At 46.2% G+C, this 22448-nt stretch overlaps 1 protein-coding gene across 2 annotated transcripts in view; it reads left to right on the plus strand.

Moving 5' to 3' along the window:
• Window positions 1-22239, plus strand: part of DCPS (decapping enzyme, scavenger) — a 63280-nt gene extending 41041 nt beyond the window's left edge. Inside the window, exons 4-6 of one of the 2 annotated variants that reach the window (XM_048827637.2) lie at window positions 9247-9360; window positions 17352-17462; window positions 21801-22239. In XM_048827637.2, coding sequence (XP_048683594.2) covers window positions 9247-9360; window positions 17352-17462; window positions 21801-22067 — 492 coding nt within the window. In that variant the 3' untranslated portion in view covers window positions 22068-22239. Of the gene's footprint in view, window positions 1-9246; window positions 9361-17351; window positions 17463-17860; window positions 17996-21800 lie in introns of those variants that run through there. The other variant, XM_048827638.2, reaches the window with a different exon arrangement.
• Window positions 22240-22448: the final 209 nt, after the last annotated feature.

Below are 22448 nucleotides of genomic sequence, written 5' to 3' on the forward strand. Positions count from 1 at the left end.
AACAGGGTAGCTGTTGTGATGTTTGTTTTCTAATCATTTACAGCTGAACATGGCTGGGCTTCTTTGCATGTAGTGAGAGAGGCCACTTTGTAGGCTGCAATGTGCTCTCAATTACTCTCCTGTCTCATATCCTTTTGTCTGGTACAATTTTCAGCTCTCATGCCAGCATCATCAAACTGCAGCACCAATCATCTACAATAGGCATTTATTAGTGGGGAGAAAACAAGAGGATGTTTGTGTAGATTACTGTAACTTTCTAAAGCAAAGGTTTCAGAGTAGCAGCCTTGTTAGTCTGTATTCGCAAAAAGAACAGGAGGACTTGTGGCACCTTAGAGACTAACCCATTTATTTGAGCATAAGCTTTCGTGAGCTACAGCTCACTCTGTGGCTCACGAAAGCTTATGCTCAGATAAATTTGTTAGTCTCTAAGGTGCCACAAGTGCTCCTTTTCTTTTTTCTAAAGCAAACATTTTTCTCCATGTCTTTACTCTGACAGCTGTAAGCATCCTGGACTTGGCTGCTGTTGGCACTATACTAGAATTAACCCTCTCTGTTGTGACCATTTGAACTGTATATATTCCAGTCAGCACTCGTGAGTTGTACTGTCCTCCTGGGAAAGCAGAGTAACCAAGGCACATCTGATGGTCTATCTCAAGTAAACTGGGAGAGGTCCCCCAACATAGTTTTATTATACTGTATACCCTAGCCATCCACTTTTGATACTGCAGTCTCTAGTCCTCTTCTTCCTCTTGTTGAAACCAGTAGAGCAGACAAAATAAGAAGGGTGTAAAAAAAATTACTTTCCATCCTTTGGAAAACAGTCTGTTTTCCACCTTAGTCTCCATCCTTCCAGACAGAAGAATCTTGAATTCAAGGCGTGGACAATTTTAGAGCAATGTCCCCATTGTAGCTGCACTAATTGTCTCTGGACAGGCATCTTCTAGTGTCTAATGCAGGTAGACTAACAATGATCAGCTGATCCCCATTTAATCACACAAGACCACCTTGTTTTCCACTGTAGACTAGTAGGAGTTTGATAGGACAGAATTGTGGCTTCAAAATGACTAAAATGGATCTTCAGCTGCCAGCCCAACTCTACTATGTACCTTACCTGCCATTTAAAGAGGCAGTTAATGCTGAGGGCATCACCTAGGAACCCAAGAAAATGTTTGCAGCAATTCACTTAAAAGAAACCAAGCCCCAGATATAATTTCTAAAAAGATGTTTTTAAATTCTGCGAGCTGCAGTCTAGGACAGATACACATCAGTGATGGGGAGTTGACTGTGTTGCTTTTGACAATTCCTTATAACTACTGGAATTTAAAGCAAGAGAATCCAAACATGGCTGAATGGCTTGTTCCTCTTCTAAGTATCACTGAGCTTTATAGGCATGAATTCAGGAAGAAAAAGGGATTTGACCCATTTTATAGATGGGAAAACTGAGCCACAGGGGATGACTTACCCAGCAAGTCTTTGCAGAACTAGGATAGAATCCAGGAGTTTGAACTCCCCCTTGCTTGTTCAGCCTATTTAACAGACACCATCTGTAGCAAAAAAGGAAATGGAGCAATGTCCAGAACAAATGCACAGTAGCCACCTACAGTTGTATGAGGGCTAGCAAGGTGATGCAAAGTCTGAGAACCTTTTCAATACAATACTGCAAACAGTGTCTTCATCTGCAGATTGTAAAGCACTTTCCAAAGGCACGTAAGTCTCTCTCATCCTTGTTTTACAGATGGGGGAAATTGTTGCCCAGAGGGAGGAAGTGACTTTCCCCAGGTCACACAGGAAGGCATTGGCAGAACAGAAATAGAACCCAGATCTCCTGGGTTGAAGCCAGGTACTATAACCATTGAACAACACTGCTGCAAGAGGCATCCCTAGATGCTGCGTTTCTGACAGTAGTACAGAGGCTAGAACCCCAGTGCAGTTGAGCAGACGGCTTCCTCCCTTCTGAGTGTGAGCTGAGGAATGCCAGAGTCTCAATCCCCACACAGCACAAAGATAACCTACCAGGTCTGCCTTTCACAAACATCTGTCCCCACATCCACAATCTTCCTACTCTGCCTTCAGTTCCTGTCCTCTTCCTTTTCCTCAGCAGGAGGCTAGGCACCTCCAAACACTGCTGTCCTTCGACAGTAGTGTCCCAGTAGGAGGCATTCCTCTGCACTGTCTAGGGCCCTGTATCCCTTCTGAGAAGCAGAGTCTTGTCAGACAAAAAGCCAAATAACATAAGTGGAGCTGTAAAGGATGGTGTAGTTGCTGAGAGGAGAAATGTAAATGGCCAGAGCAAGTCATTAAAGTTCTTAAATCAGCAAGCAGAGGCTCCAGCTTTGAAGATAAGCACAACCCCCTGGTTCTGCACTTAAGTTGAGCTGGAAATCCTGGTGGGTTACCTCAGCTCTCAAACTAGTGCTGGTTCTCCCAAGCCTCCCCAGTAGCTACTCCATACTCCCAGAGTTCCTCCAAGGGTATGGACCTTCCGGCTTGTAGTTTCCCCCTTTTGGGGATCTACGCAACATGTGAGTAAGTAACACGCACTCTGCAAAGGAATTTCTAAACACACACACACTCTCTCTCTAAGATGGCACAAGAGAGATACAGATCTATGGGAAAAATAACACATACATGCAAATCCCTGCCTCAGTTTCCTCCCCAATCCAAGAGCCTGTTAACATTTGATCATGGCTTTTTGGTGAATGTCTTTTCAGGGGGTGCAGGATTCCTCCTCTTCTCAAACTTAACCTTATCTGCTTCTGGCTCTGGCCTTGCTCCAGCAAGTCCTTTTTATAAAGTTCCAGTCTCCTTTGTCAGATGACCATCCTGCGCTGCTTTAGGCCCTCCTCAGTTGATCCATTGCTTGGTTACAAGCCTATCAGGTGAAACAGGTTCTCCTGGGCAGTGACCAGCTCATTGTTTTGGAATCTTTTGTCTCAATGAAAGATCATCCATGTTAATAGCTTTCCTTTTTTAGCTCTCTGCTAGGTATAGGAATTTCTCCTGACCCCACCTTGGAGGTTCCAGCACAAGATGTAAGGTAAAAGGCAAATGTGTAGGCATGGTGTGGTCTTACAATCAAAATGGCATTCACAAAACAAAATGGAGTTTGCAGATTGATTTAGGCCATGTCTGCACTTGAGCAGTGTAGCTATATCAATATACTATCCTGGAAGAGCGCTCCTGTGTGGACGCAATTTATACCAGGCGCTTGGGTCTGTTTAGCTTATCCCAGTCCGCATGAATGAAATAAGCTATACTGTGAAAAGCACAGGAAGTAGTATTGGCTTTTGCCAGCACAGCTGTGTTCGACAGGGATCCCCCCTCCTCACACTCAATGTAGCTGGACTGGCCGATGTTTGTCACGTGCCATAGATTCACGCAGGCTTATTAAACTGACCCAGAGGCTTTTCTTCTTCTGACAGTCTCGTAGAAAGCATGTGCACAGTCTAAGGGTATGAAAGATGCCCTATAGAGCCCCAAATTGCATCTGTTGCCTTAAGCTCTGCAGTTCTGAAGTGGGGAGTGGCCGGCTTACTTGAAAGGTGACATTAGAATGGCACTAACAGTGGGGTCTAGTCTCCAAGGTTGCAGGCCAGTTTCTCTTGCTGTTATACGGGTTAATCGGCATTGGGAGACCAATGTAATGGATCTGTCTGAGCATGTATCCCTTGCTCCTCACTGTGGTATTGGAATGCCTTAGGCACTTGTGTTATTAAACCGCTGAAGGGTTTCATTTTGAAATGATCCCATTCTTTGACAGACTAACGCAATGCAGCAGTAGGATGGGATCGGCTTACCAGGACCCCAATCTAAAGGCAGTGTTTGGTGGTCATTTAAAACTGGTGACTGGGGATGTGAAGACTCCTGGCATCTGTACTCAGCTCTGCTGTTGACTCCCTGTGGTTAAAACAGGTGCCAAGGTCTAGACTTGGGCATGCCATTGTGTTAACTTCTTTGGAATGGGCCCAGAGAGTCAATGGTGTTAACACAACCCCCACGATACAACATAACAGTTAAAGTTGGTTCAGGGTTTCAAGTACAGCGACCTTGACCTGCGCAGTCCCATGGCAAAATCACCATTAAAAATCTTTTAAACTTTTTATTAAAGATACAGAAAAAGAAGGAGGGGGAGGGATAGCTCAGTGGTTTGAGCATTGGCCTGCTAAACCCAGGGTTGTGAGTTCAATCCTTGAGGGGGCCATTTAGGGATGTGGGGCAAAAATTGGGGATTTGTCCTGCTTTGAGCAGGGGGTTGGACTAGATGACCTCCTGAGGTCCCTTCCAATCCTGATATTCTATGATAAGGAAAAACTGTTACTGAAATGTAAAGTTATTAAATAAGGCTTTCCTTTTAACCAATAGCTCTTACTCCCTTTCCCTTCAGCTGTAAGGAATTTTTATAAGGGAAACCCCCCCTGTCTTGACAGTCAGTTAAATGGTATCAAAGATGGTGAAAACTGTCCTTTTCAGGAGGGAAAAAGAGACGTTCGCTGAGCTGGCCCGGTGCTGTTTTTGCTGTTGTTGTTAAAGTCTAATCCTGCTTCCTTTAAGATGAAACGAGACGAACACACACACAAAGGGAAAGAAATGCATAGCAAAGGTAGAAAATGCAGCTTCTGTCTGTGAAGCTCTCACTTACAGCCTCACTGCTGGAGGAACACAGGTACAGCATATGGGTCTTCTCAACCACTCCAAGATCTGGGAAACTTGTACCAGCCTCAGACTATGTAGGCATTACTTGTAGTTGCCTTTCCAGTAACAGGCGCAGAGCATTGCAAAATATGCAGCTTTGGCTGGCTAAGCCAGATGCTTGTTAAACAGGAGGCAAAAAAGAGAGCGATTGGAAAGAGAAGAAATAAAGCAGAGAAGGAAAATGACACATGAAAGAGCAGGTGACAAGCAGGATCCAGAGTCTCTCATGCCAGGTGGTGTTTGGGATTTAGCTGGAGCCGTTGGAGGTGGCAGTGATCCCTGGGTCGCTGTCTCTGGCCCAGTTGGGTCAAGAAACTTTTCAGGATCAGGATGATGAAGGTCCAGTAGTGTCACGGGGCCCCAGGAGTTGCTGGGGGTGGCAGCCATGATGCCAAACCTCGCTTCGTTTGGTTCACCTGTTTGCAAGCAGCCTCTAGGATTTTTTAAGGCCCTGAAAAAGGAATGGTGGGAAGAATAGCCCATCCCCTCATTATTTTGTCCAATTTCCATACACAACAAATTTTGGTCCATTGGTTTCTGGTCCCCCCCTCCTTCTGTGTACCAGATGTGATCTTAATGCAGTCCTTGAGTTATAACAGCAAACCTTTTTGTTTGAACTAATGGAGTTTCCCTTTTGTGCTTTTCTCCAGCAACAATTGTTATCGTGACTGGAACGGTGATTTTATAAACTTGTAGCCATTTATCCACAGCTGGGCTCACAATTGGGGTAGGCCTGTCAGGCCCCAATTATTACAACAGTGCTATTCCCAGCTCTCACTTGCTCTCAGTCTTGGGAGGTCCCGTTTCGTCCTCTATAAAATGTGGATAATGCCTCACTGGTAGAAGTTGAGATGCTGGTGACGAGATCTATGGTCCTTGTATAAAACACAATAGAAGGGCATGGTGATATCTCCTTTGCTAGGGTCTCAGATTATTTTTTAGCTCCCTATTCTCAGTAAGGTGGCTGCTCAGCTGTAGTTGTGAGGAGTTACTGTTTTTGAATGCAGTTCAGATTTTGTAAACCATGGAATTAGCCCCATGGCGTGTTGGCTGGGAACTGGGAGGAAGGATGGGGCTCAGCAGATACCACCATGTGTCCATGATCAATTTCCTGGGACTGCAGGGAACCTCAGGCCTTGGTGGATCATAGGACTTGAAGGGACCTCCAAAGGTCTTCTAGTCCAGTCCTCTACACTCAAGGCAGGACTATGTAAAAGTAGACCATCCCTGACACGTGTTTGTCTAACCAGTTCTTAAAAAACTCCAGTGATGGAGATTCCACAACCTCCCTTAAATAATTTGTTCCAGTGCTTAGCTACGATGACAGGAAGTTTTTTCTAATGTCCAACCTAAACCTCCATGGCTGCAATTTGAGCCCATTGTTTCTTGTCCAGTCTTCAGAGGTTAATGAGAACAATTTTTTCCCCTCCTCCTTGTAACAACCTTTTATGTACTTGAAAACTGTTACCATGTGTCGTTCCCCCCCCCCCGTCTTCTCTGCTCTAGACTAAACAAACTCAATTTTTTCAATATTTTCTCATAGGTCATGTTTTCTAGACCTTTAATCATTTTTGTTGCTCTGGACTTTTTCCAATTTGTCCGCATCATTCCTGAAATCTGGCACCCAGAACTGGGCACAGTACTCCAGTTGAGGCCTTACCAGTGCAGAGAAGAATGGAAGAATTACTTCTCATGTTTTGCTTACAGCAGTCCTGCTAATACAGCCCAGAATGATGTTTGCTTTTCTTGCAAGCATTACACTGTTGACTCATATTTAGCTTGTGATCCATTATAACCGCCAGATCCCTTTCCGCAGTACTCCTTCCTAGGCAATTATTTCCCATTTTGTATGTGTGCAATTGATTGTTCCTTCCTAAGTGGAGTACTTTGCAATTCATAGAATCATAAAAGATTAGGGTTGGAAGAGACCTCAGGAGGTCATCTAATCCAACCCCCTGCTCAAAGCAGGACCAACCCCAACTAAATCATCCCAGCCAGGGCTTTCTCAAGCCTGGCCTTAAAAACCTCTTTGTCCTTGCTGATTTCATCCTATTTACTTCTGAACATTTCTCCAGTGTATCCAGGTCATTTTGAATTTTAATCCTATCCTCCAAAGCACTTGCAACCCCTCCCAGCTTGGTACAATCTGCAAACTTTATATGTGGACTCTCTATGCCATCCAAATCATTGATGAAGATATTGACCAGTCCCAGGACCGATCCCTGCAGGACCCCATTCAATATGCCCTCCTGGACTGTGAACCCCTGATAACTACTCTTTGGGAATGGTTTTCCAACCAGTTATACACCCACCTTCTAGTAGCTCCATCTAGGCTATATTTCCCTAGTTTGTTTATGAAGTCATGCGAGACTGTATCAAAAGCCATTGTAGTGTGGTGAGACTCACTAGTGCGGTGCCTTCTGCTGGTCATCTGGGAATTAGCTCTTTCCAGCTTTCGGAGCACCCTCTGCAGGCCGGTGTCTTGCCTGCTGCTGGCCCTGTGTCCCTCCCGGACCCCAGTGCCCCTTTCCTCTTCCTTTTCCCCCACTCTGGGTCTCCCCTCCCAGGGGAACCCCCAACCCTCTAAACCCACCTTGCCTCAGTGGCTACTGCCAGTCGTCATTCAGCCCCCCTTTCCCTGGGGCAGACTGCAGTCTGTAAAAGAGTCCACTGGCAAGAGGGTAGGACCTGCTGCCTTTGCCTATTCCCAGGCTGCCCCTCTGCAGCCCCAGTACCTTTCTGGGCCTTTACCAGTCTGGAGCTCCCCTGCGCCCTTTGCCCTTCCCCAGCACTGCTCTGCTTAAGGTCCCTCACTCTCAGGCAGCTAGCCCTTCCTACTCCAGGGCTAGAGTGAGACTCTTCAGCTTCTGGCCCACAGCCCTCTTATAAGGGCCAGCTGTGGACTGATTGGGGTGTGGCCCCAGCAGTGTCTGCTTCCCCCAATCAACCTAGCTGTTCCCAGCCACGGCTCTCCAAGGCTGCTTTTAACCCCTTCAGGGCTGGAGTGGGGTGGCCGCCCCGCTGCACCATACTAAAGTCAAGATCCCTGCTTCGCTCGCTCTGCCTCTGAGCTGAGTCTTGCTGTGATGAGATCCCAGCTCCCTTTTTAAAGAACCGTTCTTATTACAGATTATTTACTGAAGGTGTCAGGTACAAGCAAAACCACCACGGAGTCATTTAGCAAAACACAGCACGCGCACATGTACCATATTGCAAACCTCCTGAAAGAGAAATTAATGGGAATGACCATGGCATAAAACGTTGACCATGGATATTAGCACTAACAGAACCTGTCTGCCCTGTGAAACTGACCGTGTTAAAGCATGGTGGCTTAACGTGAGGGAAGACCAGCTGTGTTATAACCATTTGGTATAGCCTGGGCGGATGGATCACAATTTGTTCAAAGCCAGGGCGAATGCACTTTTTTTTTTTTTAACCTGGTTATAAAATAGGTTGGTCTAGCCACACAGGCAGGAGCAAACCATATTCTAACACACAGCATGTTCTGTGGCAACTGGCAGTCTTTTGAATTATTATTGTGGTAGCCCCCAATCAGAATCAGAGCCCCATTGTGTTACATGCTGTAAAACTCATAGTAAGAGAAGAGTGCCTGTTCCAATCACCTTGGAGTACGTCTACACAGCAAAGGCTCATGGGGCTCGGCCTGAGGGGCTGTTTCATTGCTGCAGGTTCCTAGAGCCTGGGCTCCTGCCCGAACCCAGAAGTCTACATTGCAATGAAACAGCCCCAAAGGCCAACCCCCGCAAGCCCAAGTTGGCTAGAGTGAGCCAGCCACGGGTGTCTAGTTGCTGTGTGGACATACCCTTAGTCTCATTGAATACCCTAGATAAACTCTTCCCAGCCACGTTAAACAGCTGTGCTTCAGCAATAGCTGTTTCACAGCATCAGTGATCCTGTCAGGGATAGTTCTTTCCAAGCTCTCTCACGCAGGAATGTAGATTTGCTATACTGGATTAAACCATCTAAGTCTAGTATCACATCTCCAGCAGTGGTCAATACTTAATAGAATCATAGAAAAGTAGGGCTAGAAGTGACTTCAGCAGGTCATCTAATCCATTCCCTTGTGCTGAGGCAGGACCAAGTAAACCTAGACCATCCATGGCAGGTTTTTGTCTAAACTGTCCTTAAAAACCTCTAGTGGGGTGATTCCATGACCTCCCTAGGTAACCTGTTCTAACTATCCTTACAGTTAGAATGTTTGTTTTTCCTTACATCTAACCTAAATCTCCCTCAGTGGTTCAGAGGAAAGCAAAAATCTCCCATAACTCATCCAGTCAATTGTGCAATTCTGTACGTATGTGAAAAATTCCCTCCTGACCTCTCTAGTGATCAGCTGATGGCCTGGATCATATTTGATTATTTCATGGATCATTAACTACAAATGTTATTGGCCATAAAATTATTTGGTCCTTTTTAAAATCCAAGTGCAGCTTCCATTTGCAGTGAGTCAGAATTAATCTAAGATCTTGAGGTGAAGGATGCAGCGCTTGTTTGTTTTGCTGTCTTTATAAACTGCGTATTTCTTTCTTCCAGTGGGTGTATAATATCCTGGAGAAGAAGGCTGAGGCTGATCGAATAATCCACGAAAACCCTGATTCTTCCAATGGTTTCATTCTCATTCCAGATTTTAAGTGGAATCAGAAACAGGTTAGCTTCTCATTTGATCCTCTAGCTCTTTAAAGGGACAATGCCTGTTTCGAAGTAACACACAAGAAGCCTCCTTAGCTGTATTTTTAACAACACTTGAAATTATTAAAACTGCTGCTTGAAAAATTAAATATACTGTTATCGTTAATGGTGTTGTTAGTTAATTATGTATCATTTATGTAACACTACATTTCACTCTGCTTGACAATGAGAACAGACTGGCCAGTTTCACTTTTGTTTAGTGACTTACTAGTAAACTTCACTTTCTGGTTCTTGTGTACCTATCCAAACATTGCCAGGGCATGTTTAAAGCCAAAGTTATTTGTTTTTCCTGACAAATTTCTATTGACTTTTAGATTTTTGAAACCTCATTTTTGTAAACCTAAATATTAGACATAAATCAACCTGACAGTGTCCCTTTTAATTGATGCAATTAACTTTCCTTCTTTCTAGAGTGTTTAACTATTTGCATTTGCATCAAGGTTACTGTCATAGCTTGTATCACACAGTCATCTCATAAGCAACTACTTAACTACTGGAATGAATACTCTTTCTTCTGCACATCTTGACATTCACAGACCTTAGTCCAGCCTATAATCTTAAACGTAGTGGTTCTTAACTCACATTTTTTGCTCTTATACCAAATATGCTTAATGTGGTACTTTTGTGGTCTAAAAACTGCAAGATCTGGGACCAAATAAATGGAGTTTAAGCCCTAAAGCTCAAAATAACAAGGTTGCAGTCCTGGCTGCATATAAATCATTGGCAAAACTCCCATTCATTTCAGTTCCACTTTATTAAATATATGCACCAGGACTGAAAGTAACTCATGAGCACTCTGAGTTAATGCTGCAAAATAACTTTATACTCTTATATTCAAGTGTGATCCAGCAAATAGTGCACCAGACTGGGAGTCAGGAGATCCTATTTCTGACTTCTTCACTGAGTTGCTGTGCAACATTGGGCAAAACACTTAATCTTTTTGTCTTGGTCTTCACCATCTGTAAAATGAGAATAGTGATACTTATCCAACTTTGACAAGTGCTTTGAGATCTCAGGATGAAAAGTGCTATTTATAATTAACCATCCCCCCCTCCCCTGGTGAAAATATTTTCATCTAGGAATTCCGAAAAGCATGAATTCTAGTTCTCTAGAAAGGAAACATGTGACTCCAGCCAGGATTAGAAGTGCTGATATGAGTTCTTCTACAGCAGTGGTTTTCAACCAGGGGTCCAGGACCTCCTAGGGGGCCTTGAGCAGGTTTCAGAGGGGCCTCCAATCAAGGCCAGCATTAGAGTTGCTGGGGCCCAGGGCAGAAAGCCGAAGCCCCACCGCATGGGGCTGAAGCCCAGGTCCCTGAGCCCCGCCACCCGGGGCTGAAGCCTGAGCAATGTAGCTTTGTTGGGGGGGCCCTGTCGCATGGGGCCCCAGGCAGTTGATTTTCTTGCTACTCCCTAATGCCGACTCTGGCTTTTATATGCAGAAAGCCAGTTACTGTGGGACAAGTGGGCTGCGGGCTTTTATAGCATGGGGGGGGGGGGCCTCAGAAAGAAGAAGGTTGAGAACCTCTGCTCTAGAGAAATTAGTTTGTCAGCATCATTGGAACCAGTTCAGATATTTAGGCCAGGTGATACCTAGGTTGTATTGTTTTCCTTGTTTCCTGCTCCTTCGTTTAAAAAACCAAGCAGAAGGCCAAGCAGTGTGAGCCCTTCCATTTCATTGCCAAATACTGGCAGGCATAAAATACCGCTCGTTCCCACAGGTCTCCACTGTCTTTAAAACTATGGGATACTCTGTTTGGTTTCTTTAATGCAAATTCTGTCTTCTGGACTCTGCTCTTTTCGGACGCTAGAAAGGGGAATGAGAGCTGTTAGAAAGCTTGAGGCTAGTACAGGACGTCGGACCCTTTCTGCTCAGTGATCTGCACTTATGGAAATTGTCGGTAACAGAGCAGCTGCTGAGATTTAAAAACCCATAGAATATGTGTAAAGGCTGCCTTAGTTAATGATTCACTGAGGCAACAAAAAGATCAAGGAAGCTGTTTAGACTCCATCTCCAGTCTCTAGATCCCCCCAGGATTCATAGCCGCTCCCCGCAGCTGAGAGCCCGTCCAGGAAGAGCGATGAACCCTGTCTTTGGCCCCGTATGAACCAGGGATTGGTCCCTGGCTGTGAATGGCTTTGAACAAGTACAGGGCCATTTGGAGTCAGGTTCATCCCATGTGTGTTGGTGCCTTAAGCAAGCCATTTTTGTCTTGCCTTTCCTCGCTACTGCACTACCTCCCAGGGCCTTCAAAGTGGACACCTCATAATGTCCGCTCCCTTGGTTCCCCGAGGGCCAGTTTCCACCTGCTTTCCCCTCACTAGAGCACTTGTGTTCTCACTTGCTTTCTGCCCAGTTGGACAGCCTCCTCCTAATGCACATTTTGGGGATGAGCTCCAAAAGTGCTTGGGCTTCCGGCTCCCCGCTTTTATTTAAAATTGGGGATAACACTTGCCTGCCTTGCATGGGGTATTGTGAAGTTTAGTTTCATTAATGTCTGCAAGACACCTGGGGATCCTTGGATGGAAGTCGCTCTAGCATCGCAAATTGCCCTCAAATTCTTAGGACACTGTTGGCATTAGACAAATAAAAAATTATTTTATTTTGAGACAATGCAGCTTCAACAGGGAATCCCCTAAGAAGTGGGAGGAAAAGAATAGAGTCAGGACAAAGAAAACACGCATCATAGAGCCTTTTGTACAGACTTCAGTGCATGCATGCTCTCTTGCAGTCAGCAGGTTACATATGCAGTTCATAGTCTTGCCCCCAGAAAGAGCAGAATTTTGAACTTCAGATCAGGTGACTTGTGGGAAGTTCAGGGATGTGCAGTCAGGAGAGAATATCTAGGGGAAGATAGAGACCCGGTGTAAATAAATTACAGTCTGAAAAACACCGAACGAGTTGGAGTCCAGTGCATCTCGAGTCCTACAAGGAGTATATCGCATTAAACTTGCTATCTGTCATAACAACCATTTCAGCAGTGATCCTTCAAAGCACTCATCTGTTCTGAACTGTCTGATTTTGATTCATCCGATCAGCACACTCGGCAGGCTCCATCCCAGAGCCTTAGGCCACTAGATTAAATTACGTCATCTCTACATGGCTCCCAAGCTGTCAAAGCATCTCTTGGGCTAGGACTTAGAAGCCTGCTCAGCAGGGTCCTGTTCCGCTAACGTAGCCCTTTAATTGAGGATGACGCACGGGTGGATTTTAATTATTTCAGGCTGGTGGATTGCAGCAGGAATTCTTGTTTGTTTTTACTCTTTGAAATTGTTCTGAATGTCGGTGACCTCAATAAAGTGAACAGAAGGTGCTAGCGTTCCTCTCTGTCAAAATGTGAAATCTGCACAATCTTTCTTCTTTTCTTTTTTTTTCCCCTCCCCACGTAAATAATGCAATGGAGGTGCATTTCCCCTCTTGCTGGATATCTACAACTATGATTTCAGGCTTCAGCATCTGCAAGGCTAGAGTCTTCCAAAACATTGCATGCTCTGTGTGTAAAGAGAAGACTGGAGCTGTTTGTGCAGTGTACATATTGCATGACCTTTTCCCACAATGTGGGCATGCAGTGTGCTGGCTATTGCTCTGCTGGAGAGAATTAGACCTGCCCAGTTGTGTGTAATTGTATCTTTCTCTAGCAGCTGGGGACCCACAGAGTTTATAAGCCTTAGTATGATTACAGATAATGGGCAGGTTCCATGGTTAAGGCATTTGGGCTTTACGCAGGTTGAGTTCTTTCCTAGCTGACATCTATAAAGCCTAAGGAGTCATAGGGCCAGTTTCTTAATGGTTCCGCTGCATTGACTTCAGTGAGACCACACCGGTTGACCACAGCATGCTCTGTAAAGGATGGTTACAGACTCCGTGTGGCCACTGATTTATTACACATGTCTGCATGATTATCTTTGCTCTGACCACTCACCAAGGGCGGCAAGTGGGCAGAGCTACAGACCTCCCTGTGTAATTGTACCTTTCAAATTGAAATTGTGGGTGAAGTTCTGTTCCAGCCCAGTGATGTCAGGGAAATGGGAATTCCCACATGGACAAGCTGAGTTTTCCAAGTATTTGAACTAGTGAAGGAAGTGTCTCTAATTATCCACTTCAGCTGCTGAGGTTTGGATTAGAAGGCTCTTCTCCAGGATCACCAGGCCATATATAATGGGAGTAAATTGATACCTAGGAAATACAGTAGTTGTTTTTTTGGCTTGCATGGAGGAATGCGTTTTAGTTAAACATGCTGCTAAAAGCATGTTTGAGATCTCTTTAACCATTCACTTCTTCTCAAACCCACAAGAGCCCTGAGGCGTTGCCTGAAATGTTTTACATTACATCATCCAGAGCCTTTTTAGCAATAGGCTTATTTATTTCAAACAGCAACATACAGATGTTGTTCTAAGGAGAAGAGAGAGATTTGCTTTGTGTCTGTAGTCCAGGTCCAATAGGGATCCCAGGGTGATTTTAATAAGCCTCAATAATATTCTGTCTTGTCTAGGAGCTATAAAGTGAACCCACTGAGCTAACTAGGTCAGCCTGAGAATGATAAATAAATGTAGAGAAATGAAAATCACTTTGTGCCTTGGAAACGAAAAGATGTGATTGGAAGTGTCATGCTTTGGGTGTCTGAGCAGGCATCCTGAGAGCCATATTCTCAAATAAACTGCTCTTTCAGAATAGCCAGGTGGAATTATTTTAACAGCGAAAAGGCAGAGAGGATCTTAGACATCTAAATTATTTGTTCTATACACACATGTTGTGACCGTACCTTAGAGAGTAGCTGACTCAGTACAAGGAGCACAAGCTCTAGAACCCTACAGAAAGGGAATGTTTGCATACATGAAGGATTACACTTTGGAAGCATTGGGCAGCTGATAGAATGTGCTACAAAAGCTGTGTTGTGTAAAGCTTTGTCATCCCATGGCAGAAAACATGCAGAATATAGACGGAGTTTTAGGTATGGCTCTATATGGGCCCCCAATTTCAGCTGCGGTCTCACGAGGCTGCTGGAATACAAATAATAATTAATAATAGTATGTATGTATGTTCTGACAAATCAGAACTTTATAACTGATTTTATGACCAGTACAGCCCTTGAAACTCAATAAGAATCTTGAGAGAACATCTGTGTATGTGTGTTACCCAGTATGTAATACCTAGCCAAAAAGATTTTTGTTTCTTTCCATTTATAATGACTTGTGTCCATAAGGGTGATCAAATGTTTGTTTCACCAAGTACCTTGGGCAATGCTGGAAGCCTGGCTGATCAAATTCTGTAGATGAGATGTATCTCACTACACTGGTATTGTGAATTGACTCATTAATTCTTGAGAGATGTGTTATTTCAAGAACCAGAGTGATTGGAAACTGGCCCAATTTGTAATATTCAAGCAGTAACACATGAGACCTTTCCATTTTGAAATAAAAAGTTACGCTTTTGTCCTTTTGAATTCTTAGAAAAATCTTCTTAACATCTGTTCAGGGGGACACTTTGCTCTCTTGTCCTGCAGGGAGACAATGCTTCGAGCAAATGGCTGGGAATCTAGGCTCCTGACTTCTGTTTCCAGTTCTCCCATTGCCTCACTCTGGCTTTGGGCAAGTCTGTGTCTCGTTTTACCCAGCTGTAAAATGGGAGTCATCCTGACACTCTATATCTCGGGGGAACACCCTGCACCCCCATGTTCATCCTTATGTATGATTGTGTGGTATCCAATGCAAAGTTTATTATGTTGTGTGTCTTCGGAAGGCTCATGATGCACCGAGCAGTGTTGCTATGATGATGTTATAGTTGTAATTTCATGTATATAGTTATGAGGCTGAAAATGTGTCCTCATGGCTTAAAAGAAGCCCAGGCAAAACTCGCCAGGAACAGAGGGGCAGTTTACATCTCATCAGGCATGTATGAGACAAATCCAGCCCAGCCTCACAGAACTGGGGTTTGGTCCTGCTTTGAGCAGGGGATTGGACTAGATGACCTCTTGAGGTCCCTTCCAACCCTAATATTCTATGATTCTGTGAACAAAGGACACTGGCCTAGGCAGCAACAAAGGATCTGTTGGGCTCTCGAGTGAGTCACCCCCCTTTCCTTGGCCAGTTTGGGACTGACCCTGAAGGGGGAGCAAAGCCAAGAGAGAAGAAAGAACATGATAAAAGGGAGAGACGTTTGCCATGCTCTTCCTCTCTCTTCCACCTCCATCTACAGACACCACCCCCCAGCGACTGAAGCGCTGATGAAAGGGGAGAGCCTGGCTGAAGGGTAACCAGTCAGCCCAGAGGTGGGCAAGCTATGGCCCGCAGGCCACATCCGGCCTGTGGGACTATCCTGCCCAGCCCTTGAGCTCCCCACCAGGGAGACTAGCCCCTGGCCCCTCCCCTGCTGTCACGCCGCCACGCGGACAGCGCTCTGTGAAACGGGGCCACGCACTCGTGCAGGGCAGCGTGGCAGCATGTCTGGTCCGGCTGGGCGGCGCGGCTGCCAGACATGCTGCTCTGAGGGGCATGGTAAGGGGGCCGGGGTGAGGCGTCCTGGGGGGCAGTCAGGGAGCAGAGGGTGGTTGGATAGGTGTGGGAGTCCCAGGGGGCCTGTCGGGGCGGTTGGATGGGGTGGAGGTTTGGGGCGGGGGAAGTCAGGGGACAGCGAGCGGGGGAGGGTTGGATAGGCCTGGGAGTCCCGGGGGGCCTGTCGGGGCGGTTGGTTGGGGTGGAGGTTCGGGGTGGGGGAAGTCAGGGGACAGCGAGCGGGGGAAGGTTGGATAGGCCTGGGAGTCCCAGGGGGCCTGTCAGGGGCGGGGGTGTGGATAGGGGTCAGGGCAGTCGGGGGGGGGGGGGGGGGGTTGGATGGGGGATGGGGCCCCGGAAGCGGGCAGTTAGGGGTGGGGGGTCCCGGGAGGGGGGCGGTCAGGGGACAAGGAGCAGGGGGGGTTGGATGGGTGGGGAGTTCTGAGGTGGGCAGTCGGGGGGTGGGAAGTGGGAGGGGGCGGATGGGGGTGGGGGACAGGCTGTTTGGGGAGGCACAGTCTTCCCAACCGGGCCCTCCATACAGTTTTGCAACCCCAATGTGGCCCTTGGGACACTGCAAGATGGAGGTTCCTAGGGTTATGTCTGGGACTGGAGATATTGACTAGTGTCATTCGGTTGCAAGTAGCTGGGAGCAGCTTACATGCCAGAGGCTGCGCGTGAACAGCCTGGGAGTGGGGGTTCTCACAGCAGAGCAGGGTAAGGCTGGCTCCCAGAGTCAAGGATTGGAGTGACCTAGCAGATCACCGGTCCAGATAACGCCAGAGGGGAACGTCACAATCGTAGCACTGTCTTCCTCACAGAGATGTGGGACTTGATATTAACATTCTAAAACTGATTATGAGATACTCATGTAAAAGGTGCTACAAAAGCAGTAAGTGTCACTGTGAAAGGTGATTCAATTTGCTAATTCATTTAAGCATATTAGCAACAGGAAAGTATGAATATTCAAGGCCAAAGAGAGATTTGTCAAAGGATGGAAGAAGAGAGAAGACGTGATCGTAAAGATTTGATCCTACATCACTATATCATATTTAGGTTTTATTTAGCTGCTCCATTTACCATAACAAAGGTGTCAGCGGAACTGGCCAAACGATGCGGGGGGAATTGCAAAGACATTATTTACTGATTGGGGGAAAATGTTGATTAATGGTATCTGACCAGGTATAGAACTGGCTCAACAGTGGGGGAAACTCCATTCACAAAGAAATCATTCCCCAGTATATGGGGGGGAAGATCTCTAGTATCCTGTTTCACAGATACTATTCAGCCCAATCTAGGTGGCAGTGCAATGGATGACAACAGTCCGTATCGATACGGGGCAAGACCCCTCTCATAGCTGCACTAGTATAGTTATATTTTCCGAGAAGCTCTAAGACCTAGAATCTCCAGCTGCTTTTAATGTTATATTTTGGTGGTAACAAGGTCCTGTCTCTGCAGCTAGATGACCTGTACTTGATAGCCATCTGCCACCGTCGGGGGATAAAGTCACTGCGAGACCTCACCGCTGAGCACCTGCCTTTGCTGAGGAACATCTTGCAAGAAGGAAAGGTGGGTGTTATGTCACTTATCTATCCGGCTTCTTATGGCCCTCATCACCTTAGTATATAAGCACCCACCAGGGTCTCTGTTTTACTTGTGGAAGATCAGTTTGGGAACTGCCTCGTTTCCCATCAGCAGGGAATAGCAGCCAACTTCACCCTGCTGATGCTGGCTTCCCGCTAGTGAGGTTTTAGGGAATCGACCTGGGCTGTCATGACAGCTGTTTGCTCAGGGAGCAGACTGGAAAGTGTCTGGATATGCCACAATCTCTCCGCATGGGGTTTAGTCTGGAGTGTTTCATACCCACCAGCCTACGCATCCTGGGCCTGCATTTACAGTTTCGTCCTCCAGCTGCTCCTATTCTGCTGGGGACAGTAATTTGATTATGATTAATTTTCTGCTATCAGATGTCACTGAGAAAACAAAAGGTGACTCTTTCTGTGAGACCAGATGTTGGAAATGGGGTCCCCATAGCAGCTGTTACCCAAATGGAAACACAGAGTGGAGGAAATGGCTTAGAAGTGTAAGGATCCAGTTTGAAAGAGCTCTGCCTTTACTGCATACCTGGTATGTTTCTTCCTACCCCAGAGGTGGCTGCAATTCCAGTGATACTGAGTGCTGTTTGTGAAGCTCTTGGGGATGAAAATTGTTAGGTAAATATTAATTTATGCATGAATGTGGCAGCCCTGCTGGACACCACCTAAGGCCTGTTGTGTCACTGTATATGACGTGCCTGGTGGTGCTTCTGTGCTAGAGGGAGAAACTGCAAAGGAAAAAGATAAAATCTAAGTGTGATCCAAGATTTATTCACTAGAGGCCAGATGAGTTACAGTGGCCCTGCTTGAACTTCAAGCAGTAATAAGGGCTCTGTGCGTAGGAAAGTAACATGTCTCTGTAGGGCCATGGGAAGCATTTTCTGGTTTTCTCTCGTCAATCTCCCTGCTCCCGTTGGACATAAGCAGGGAGTCTTCATTGTCTTGCCATCCTGCTTTCCCTCCTGAGGTCACAGCACAGAGCTCCAAAGGCTAATGTGCTCTTCCGTAGGTTTACCAGTGTCCTCCTCGTGGGACAACCCAATCTGCAATTCCCAGTTCTGTGAACATGACCCAAGAATAGGAAAAAGATTCCTCCAGCTTCAGAATTGGAGCCAGGACAAGGATTCTCCATGGCAGACTAGTGCATTTCTTATGCAGGGATGATGAGTTTTGATGACAGCAGCTCATCCTACAGTGGACTTGGCTCAAACTCTTGGTAGTCTGTCTCAAGGCCTAGAGCAGCAGCGTCCATCTTCACTGAATTCAGCCTCCCACCTGATTATTGTCTCTTGGCTTCCATGTCACTGTATTAGTTGGCCCTATGGAACAGCCATGGAGAGACGATGGATGTAACCCTGGCTGTGACATTACCCATTCTTTGGAGCAGAATCTTGGCACCTGGGCTTGAAGCACTAAAGTCTGAACACACAGTCTGACTTGGAATTGGGATTTTTAGCCAGACTTTAGCCGGATTTTTAGCCAACTTCACCCCTTCTCGCAAAGCCAGTCAATCCTTCATTGAGACTGTTTTTAGCATGTGCTGTATGAGACTCCTCTTCCATTCCTTTCCAACGCTGTAACTATAACTGCCCTGGCTTGAGCCACTAGCTCTGGCTGATGGGTGGGCCCATCGGAGAAAGCTCACTGCTGCTCTGCAGATTGCTGAACTCAAGGGTGGCTGCAAGATATGAAACTCCTGGCTCTAGAGAGGAAAATAGGATGGTAGTGGTTAGAGCAGGGGACGGGGAGTCAGGACAACGCGGTTCTATTCCTTTTTGCCACTCACTTGTGTGATCATGGGCTTCCCCTCTCTGAGCCTCAGCTTTCCCATGTGCAACAGGGGGATAATACCTACTTTGCCAGGGTCTGACAGATGCACTAGGTAATATGTGAAGTGCTTAGAAGAATTGGGAAACATGCCTTAGAGTCTATTTAGCTTACCAAAGGAAAAGTGAAGGAGTGACATGATCTCACAGTCTGTAAGTACCTACGTGGGGGCAGAAATTTGATGATGGGCTCTTCAATCTATCAGACAAAGGTCTAACAAGATCCAGTGCCTGGCTGGAAGTTGAAGCCAGACAGATTCAGACTAGAATTAAGATACAGATTCTTAAGTGAAGGTAACTAACCACTGGAACTACTCACCAAGGGTTGTGGTAGATTATTCTGTCACGGGGTGTTTTTTAATCAAGTCTGTGTCGTACTGGAGGTCGGACTAGATGATCCCGGGGTCCCTTCTGGCCTTGGAATCTCTGAATACAAAGTGCTGTAGAGGTGCTAAGCATTATGACCATGAAACTGCAGAAACTGCCCACTGGAGTTGGGGGGCAGTCACTCTCCTGAGTCACGCAGGAGGTTTGTCCCCTGCATTAATAACTTGCTTCTAAATTCATGCCCATTTTTCAGCTCCTGATGATCTTTCTAGGCCCATGATATAGCATGTTCAGTAACAGGGACTTGAGCTTTTTCCCCTTCATTGCACTGGAAATTCAGGAAGTAATTGCATCAGGGAAAGCAGAGATTAATTAAAAGATGGGGTGAGGAATCTTAGCGTTCCCAACCAGCACACGAGCGCAGCATGTTGGAAGGTCCCTGACAAGTTCACTGTCGCTGTTTCTAGCTTTAATTACACCGACTGGTAACAGGATCCTGTAACTCACCCAGCAAACTGGAGCGATAAGTCTGGAATGGAGAACAACAAAAGCTGACAGGATGCACTCTTAAGGGTAAACATGCTGGGTGTGTTGTCCAGCCCCCACAACAAACAGGCCTCGTTATGGAGGTAGTTAATGGGAAGGAGGCAGCCGTCTGCTCTGCAAACCCCCGTTTCAGCAAATGGGCCTGTATGGGGGCAGCTCTGGGTCTGTCTCACTGGTGGCCCTGCGGGGACAGACTCAAGGGACTTCAGTAGCATGGCTCCAGATTTATACTAGCGGAGCTGAGATCAGAATCTGGCCTATCATTACCTCTCTCCCTGTGCTGGGGGAGGTGCTGAGCTAGCATGCTTTGCTTTCCTGCCTATGAGGATGTGTCCCGCGCATATGGGCCTGGTGATTTGGGATCCCTGCTGGAGCAGGCATCTGCCTTGGAGAATAAATTTATGAGGGGACATGTGCCACTAGGCTCAGCTATGTGCGTGGGGTGGTGGCCAAAACTACTCCCACCTCTGCTCCCACAGTGACCTTCAGATTAGTTGGAGAAACAGTAACCTACCCTCCCTTTCCCTCTGCTCCTCTCTATGTGGTGCCGGGATGCTTTTCCCCACAGCAGACACCATCTCCTCCCTTTCCACCTCCCCCCCCCCCCCCACTTGCTCGCCTCTTGCCTCCCAGCTTGTATTTTAAACATTAGATAACGGCTCAGATGCTCAGACATCATCACAGCCTTGACATCTGCTTTCATAAATCCTTTCTGGTAGAGCCCATGCAGTAAGCTCTCATCTCAGTCTGTTTTTACAGCTCTTTCTGTAATGTTTTCACTGCATGGTATGTCTGAACCTAAAGTAGTTCTCCACCCATTTAAATTCTTCTGCAGGCATGTACCTAATGGCCAGTGAGCTTGGCTGGTAATAGGCTTTTGGGCAGGGCTTGGGAGTCTGTTCCCCCCTTTCCTGCCTCTCTAATAAAGCTTTAGTGTGCAGCTGGCCTCTGTCTGCACTGGGTTAGAATTCTCAAAGAGACACTAGCGGTGGATTTACAGCTGGGCGGACTGTCGGCCAAGCATCTAGTATTGCGTGACCCTGTCCATCAATTTGCTTCTGCAGGAATCTGAGAAGGGGAAAATATGTAAAAACGTTGGAGAACAAGTGTGTAACCAAAACCTCGTCTTCTGTCATTCTCAGACAAGACCTAGAACTGAGGGCTTGATCCCTCATAGTCATTACAGGTCCCATGGCACTTTTTGTAAAGCAGGAGTATTAATCCTGTTGTCCTGGCTAAATTCCAGTCGAGTAATTGCATTCTGCTACCTAAATCTTATCCCCCATCCCCTTGCCGTTTCAGCTAGTATTCTGCACTTTCTGTTCTAAATGATCCACAGCATCACTATGAACTCAGCTTTTATATTCCACCTCACAAGTTACTGTATTTCAGCAATTCCTTTGTACAATTTGGAAATTGTATATTTTGAGATCTTTGGATGAAAGGAGAAGTAGTACTGATGTCCCTTGATGTTAATTCACCATCACAAGAGACTGGGCTAGGTCATCGGATTTACCAGTGTGCTTCTATCCAGTCCTCTGCCCTTGGATATGATGCTAAAACTTTTCAGTGTATTATTTGGGAGATTAAATTCTCTACCCTTTCTTCCCCAGGAAGCCATATTAAAGCGCTTTGGCGTGGCTGGCTCCCAGCTGCGGATTTACCTGCATTACCAGCCATCCTACTTCCACCTGCATGTGCATTTCACCGCTCTGAGCTACGATGCACCAGGCTGCTCAGTGGAGAGAGCTCACCTCCTGTCGGACGTTATTGACAATCTGGAACTCGACCCCCAGTACTACCAGAAGCGTATACTGACCTTTGCCCTCCGGGCAGATGAAGCCTTGCTGAAGAAATTCCAGGAAGCAGGCAAAGCTTGAGATCCCAGGGACTGGAAGTGGGCTGCTTTTCTACCTTTTTACGTATGGATTATTTTTATTGTCTTTGACTTTTTTTAACTGAATTTTGTAAGGATTGGGATTGTGTTCCCATCACCGTAGTAACCGTTCCCTGCATTTCTATCAATAAAATATTGTTTGAGCAGAGACTGTTCATCCATGTGTCCCATGGAATCATGTCCTCTGTGCTCTGCGGAAAGGTTCACCTAACTTCTATGACAAACTAGAAGCTGGTGGGCTGACTCACAGGGCAGTGGATCAAATAAAGCTCCCAACAACAGCAGAATTTCAGTCCCTTTCTTCAGAGATGGTTTATTTCTGTAAACCAGATCCTGTTGTCCTGGTCCCTTTCCAGGTCCTTTC

This window comes from Caretta caretta, chromosome 22, assembly GCF_965140235.1.
Source record: "Caretta caretta isolate rCarCar2 chromosome 22, rCarCar1.hap1, whole genome shotgun sequence".
Lineage (NCBI taxonomy): Eukaryota > Metazoa > Chordata > Testudines > Cheloniidae > Caretta > Caretta caretta.